This window comes from Neophocaena asiaeorientalis, unplaced genomic scaffold, assembly GCF_003031525.2.
Source record: "Neophocaena asiaeorientalis asiaeorientalis breed wild unplaced genomic scaffold, Neophocaena_asiaeorientalis_V1.1 scaffold43, whole genome shotgun sequence".
NCBI classification, from domain to species: Eukaryota; Metazoa; Chordata; class Mammalia; order Artiodactyla; family Phocoenidae; genus Neophocaena; species Neophocaena asiaeorientalis.
The window spans coordinates 6,750,807-6,755,800 of record NW_020173674.1 but is presented as its reverse complement, the minus strand read 5'-3'; the positions used below and the strand labels follow the sequence as shown (position 1 = coordinate 6,755,800).

The 4,994-nt window shown below is 59.9% G+C and overlaps 1 protein-coding gene across 2 annotated transcripts in view; it reads left to right on the top strand.

Annotated features, from left to right (window-relative positions):
* SIPA1 (signal-induced proliferation-associated 1) overlaps positions 1 to 3,004 on the top strand; it is a 12,210-nt gene extending 9,206 nt beyond the window's left edge. Inside the window, exons 9-16 of one of the 2 annotated variants that reach the window (XM_024748815.1) lie at positions 6 to 280; positions 1,211 to 1,429; positions 1,548 to 1,659; positions 1,755 to 1,863; positions 1,955 to 2,056; positions 2,144 to 2,198; positions 2,409 to 2,487; positions 2,591 to 3,004. In XM_024748815.1, coding sequence (XP_024604583.1) covers positions 6 to 280; positions 1,211 to 1,429; positions 1,548 to 1,659; positions 1,755 to 1,863; positions 1,955 to 2,056; positions 2,144 to 2,198; positions 2,409 to 2,487; positions 2,591 to 2,737 — 1,098 coding nt within the window. In that variant the 3' untranslated portion in view covers positions 2,738 to 3,004. Of the gene's footprint in view, positions 1 to 5; positions 281 to 1,210; positions 1,430 to 1,547; positions 1,660 to 1,754; positions 1,864 to 1,954; positions 2,057 to 2,122; positions 2,199 to 2,408; positions 2,488 to 2,590 lie in introns of both variants that reach the window. The other variant, XM_024748816.1, reaches the window with a different exon arrangement.
* Positions 3,005 to 4,994: the final 1,990 nt, after the last annotated feature.

The window sequence follows — 4,994 nt, the reverse complement described above, 5'->3', positions numbered from 1 at the left end:
CCCAGCTGGTGAGCCGCGGCTGCGAGACCCGCGAGCTGGCGCTGCCCCGCGACGGCCAAGGCCGCCTGGGCTTCGAGGTGGACGCCGAGGGCTTCGTCACGCACGTGGAGCGCTTCACGTTCGCGGAGACGACGGGGCTGCGGCCCGGGGCGCGCCTGCTGCGCGTGTGCGGCCAGACGCTGCCCAGTCTCGGCCCCGAGGCCGCTGCCCAGCTGCTGCGCTCGGCGCCCAAGGTCTGCGTCACCGTCCTGACCCCCGACGAGAGCGGCCGGCCCCGCAGGTCAGGACGTTGGGACGCAGGGAGGTGGGAGGACCGGGCAGCTGGCCACCGCCTAGCCCGTGCCTCCCGTGTGGCCATTCGCGACAGGAACCTCGCGGGGAGGCCTTTCCTTCTTGAGAGAATCCCGCGTCTCTTAATCTCTCTGAACTGCACTATCCTTATGGGTAGAATGAAGACTATTAAGCTCGCGTCTTCACCGCCCAAAAGATCCAAGAGCAGCCCCTGTTGTATTTCTCACAGACACCCAATACACACTATTGGTTACTTACTGCATTAAACCAGGGATATGCGGACTTTTTATGTAAAGAGCCAGAGAGTAAATATTTCAGGTTCTCTGGGCTATCTGGTCTCTGATGCAGCCACTCGGCTCCGTCACGGTAGCACAAGAGCATCCAGAGGTGACATTTAAATGATGAGTATGGCCTCGTGCCATGAAAACTAGTTATGGACCCTGCAACGTGAATTTTATGTGACTTTCACATGTCATAAAATATTCTTTTTATTTCTTTCAACTGTTTAAGACTGTAAAAGCCAACCTTAGCTTTCAGTAGTACAAACACAGGCACATTTGCTGAAAAAGAAAAGACAAAGGCAGAGGCCGGATTTGCCCCCAGGCAGTACTTTTTGGATCTCTAGGCTAAGTGGTTTTCCCACGCTGTTGAAACCCTCACAGCAGAGCAGGTAGTACTGTCATCCCCATTTCACAGATGGAGAAACTGACATTCAGCGTGATTTGCTTAGGATTCACAAGGGCAGCACTGCGATTTGAACTGAGGTCTGGACAAATGGCCAGTAGCCAGGCAAATATTTTTCAGTGTTGTCAGAGAGTTTGGAGAGCTCTCCTCCTCCTGGAAGCGAGCCTCGGGCACAGCTGGGAGTGGGGCTGGTGATGCTGGTGTTCCTGCCTGACCTACTCCTTCCTCCCCCCAGGAGCTTTTCGGAGCTGTACGTGCTGTCTCTGCAGGAGCCCAGCCGGCGGGGGGCTCCCGAGCCAGTGCCGGATGAGGCCCCAGCAGTGGCCCTACTGGCCACCACGAAGCAGCTGCTGCAAGTGTGCCTGAACGATGGTAGCGGTCCTCCAGGGCCCGGGGACCTGGCCGAGGAGAGAACCGAGTTCCTGCACAGCCAGAACCCCCCATCGCCCTGCAGGTGCGCCCTCTCGGCCTGCCCTCTCCTCTGGCCCACGAGGCTGGACGGGAAGGCCTCTGCAAGCAGGGTCCACGGGTCGGGGCAGCTTGCAGTGCTGAGCCGTCCCTGCTCTCCCCAGCTCCCTGTCCGACGAGGCCCCAGTCCTGCCCGACACCACCCCGGACCTCCTCCTTGCCACCACAGCCAAGCCGGCAGCACCCGGTGCTGGCAGGGAGACACCCCCCACCCAGGTGAGCAGAAGCAATGCTCTGGAACCCGACGAGCAGGGGTGGGCACCGTGGTGATGGTGGGCATCACTGCATCTATACCCACTTCTGCCCCCCAGGACGGGCCAGGCAGCCCCAGTGGCTGTGAGGACAGGGGTGACCCAGCCCCGGAACTGAGGGCCTCCTTCTTGCCACGAACCTTGTCTCTGAGGAACTCCATCAGCAAAAGTGAGTCTGGAGCAAGGTGGGGGTCTAGGAGCGGGGCAGGAGGAGGCCTGGCCTGTGCTTCCCTAGCTGAGCCCAGCTCCGGTGCCCACAGTCATGTCAGAGGCGGGCAGCGAGACCCTGGAAGATGAGTGGCAGTCCATCTCGGAGATCGCCTCCACCTGCAACACCATCCTGGAGTCGCTCTCCCGGGAGGGTGAGGCCACCAGGGCGCTGCGGGCGGAGCCAGGGTGGGGCTTTCTCCCTTTACCTCCCTGCCCAGATGGTCCCTCTGTCCCCACAGGGCCACCCATCCCAGAGAGCAGAGATGCCAAGGGAACTCCAAAATCTGACGCTGAGTAAGCCTCACATCCGATCTACCCCTTCACCCCATGCCCAGTGTTCATGCCCACCCATTGGAGTGAAGCTCTGTCCCAGGGCTCTGCTGTGATGTACACCCAAGTCAGAAGACAGGGGTTGGGCCCCTCTCAGGCGGGTGGGTCTGGGAACCAGCCCATGGTGCCGCCCCCTGCCCTGGTCTCACTGAGTTCTGAATCCCATGTTCTCAGGCCAGAACCCGGGAGCCTGTCTGAGAAGGTCTCTCACCTGGAGTCCATGCTCAGGAAGCTGCAGGATGACCTGCAGAAGGTGACACGGTGGCTGCGGGTCATGGGGAGTCACACAGGGCTGCCCCAGGAGAGGGGCCAGGGGCTGGCCACGCTGACTCCCGCCTCGCTCCACCTCCCCCCAGGAGAAGGCAGACAGGGCGGCCCTGGAGGAGGAGGTGCGGAGCCTGCGACACAACAACCGGCGGCTGCAGGCCGAGTCCGAGAGCGCGGCCACCCGCCTGCTCCTGGCCTCCAAGCAGCTGGGCTCCCCCACCAGCGACCTGGCCTGAAGCTGTCGGGTCCAGCCTCAGCCTGGCCGCGGACCTGCTGGAACTGCCCGGTCGCTCGCTCGGGGCACCTGGGCCATACCAGGCCCTGGGCCCTCCTCAGGGACTATCCCTGCGCGAGGCGCATCTTAGCACTGCCCCCGCTCCCCGGCCCATTATTTGGTGGCATTTTGGTGGCGAAGTTGCCCCTCTACCCCATCCCCGTTTGTAAATATTCTGTGGAGAAAAGGGGACTTCAGGGAATAAAGAAGCCACCGTTCTTTGTGTCCACACAGGTGTTCATGATGTGATGGGGGAAGGGGCTTTGCCCCCTCAGGCCCCGGCCAAGCTCCCGGGACAGTGGCTCAGGGTTGGGCTGGCACAAACTGAGGGGTTCTCTGAGGCTAGGCCACCCTTGGCTTCTGTCCCACAAACATTGGTTTGGTCTGTTGGGAAGCAGGTGGCCACACCCTGTACCTATTCTGCTTAATCGTTGGAGCCAGGCCCCTGCCCTAGAACCAGACCTGCGGGGCTGAGATCAGAGGCAGAGCCCCTCTGGGCAGGAGAGGAAAGGCGCTTAGGGGCCAAGGGGCACCTGCCCATGCCCTCTTTAAAGGCCCTGTCCCCAGTACAGGCCCTGCTCTCCTCTCTGTAGACACTGAGCCCCCAAGTCTGGCACTCCCTCAGTCACCTGGCCAGATCTGGCAGGCCCCAATTCCAGAGGTAGTAGCTTCTCTGCCTTAGTTGCCTGAGAGATGTTTCCATGTCCCAGAGGAAATCAGCCCTTGACCCACTTCTCTCCTCACCAGCCCATGACCCCTTGTTCCTCAGCAGGCTGGGCCCTTTCCTGTGAGTGGCATCAGCAGGTCCAAACTTGAATCGTGTCTAAACTGTTTTCTGGATCTGAGGCCCAGACAGGGCACTGACTTGCCCAGCATCACATGCCTAGTTCAGCCCTGCTGAGACTCAGGCCCTGGGGTCCATAAACTCAGGCTTTGGCAGGATGAGCTTGGCTCTGAGAAATAGAGCTTCAGGGGCTCAAGCTTCATGGAGGAGGTAATGTGAGGGCTGAGGGTTCTTTTGTTTTTTATTTATTTGTCTGCCCTGTCTTAGTTGAGGCACGCGGGATCTTCATTGTGGTGTGTGGGATCTTTAGTTGTGGCATGCAGGATCTCGTTCCCTGACCAGGGATCGAACCCGGGCCCCCTGCATTGGGAACATGGAGTTTGAAACCACTGGACCACCAGTGAAGTCCTGGGGCTGAGTTTTAAAGGTTCAATGTGGGGACATTCGATCCCTGGTCAGGGAACTAAGATCCCATGTGCCGCAAGGTGTGGCCAAAATGTAAAAATAAAATCAAGGCTCAGTGTCCTGTTCACCAGGTAGAGAAGGCAAAGGGATCCTGGGTAGAACCAGTCTGGGGGGCCTGTTGGACTGGAGTCAGCCTACGTAGGGACCCAGGGTCAAGGAGGCTGGAGCTGAATCAGAAAGGGCTGTGAATGGGTGCACTAGAGCTCCTGGACTAGCAGTTCCCAGCACTGTGTCCCAGCTTTCACCTGGTGGACTGTAGTGAGGAGCCCTCACAGTGCAGGGTGGAAGGCTCTGGTGTGATAGATGTTCAAAGGGAGGGTGATGTGATTTGGGTGTCAGAGCCCTTCGGCTACAGGGAAGGCAAGGCCAGGGAGGAGGCTGTAGTAGCAGCCCCAGTGGAAGAGGTGGTGGTTGAAACTACGTGACAGCAGTGGAGATGGGGAGAACTGGGCACATTTGCCAGGACCCAGTGAGGAGGTGGACTCGAGTTGCTAGGGGAGAAGATGCAGAATCCACGGTGGTGACCAGGTTTCTGGCTGGAGCCCCTGAAGGATGGTAAGGCCATGGCTGAGATGGGGAGGGGGAAGGGCAGCCTGGGGCTGGCTGGGGTTCTTTGGAACACGGAGAGTTTGAGAGGCCTGAGGGATGTCAGTGTGAGATGTCCAGTGTGCTGGTGCACTGGAGAGAGAAGTCTGGGCTGGAGACAAGGATTTGGGACTGGCGAGCCATGAGCATGATGAGGTCACCCAGGGAGTGTGGGAAGGACCGTGAGAGGGCTTCTGGGGGTCACGGGATGTCACTTCAGGACACTGGGAAAGCCAAGAGCGAGGCACAGCCTGGGCTGGAGGACCTGGGCTCGCTCATTCCCCTCTGGGTCTCAGGTTGGCCACACTGCGGGCAGCTCTGCCATCAGTTTCCTCTGGTTAGCCTTCTCACCCTGCCAGGTCGCTCCTGGCGCTCGCCCTCGCCC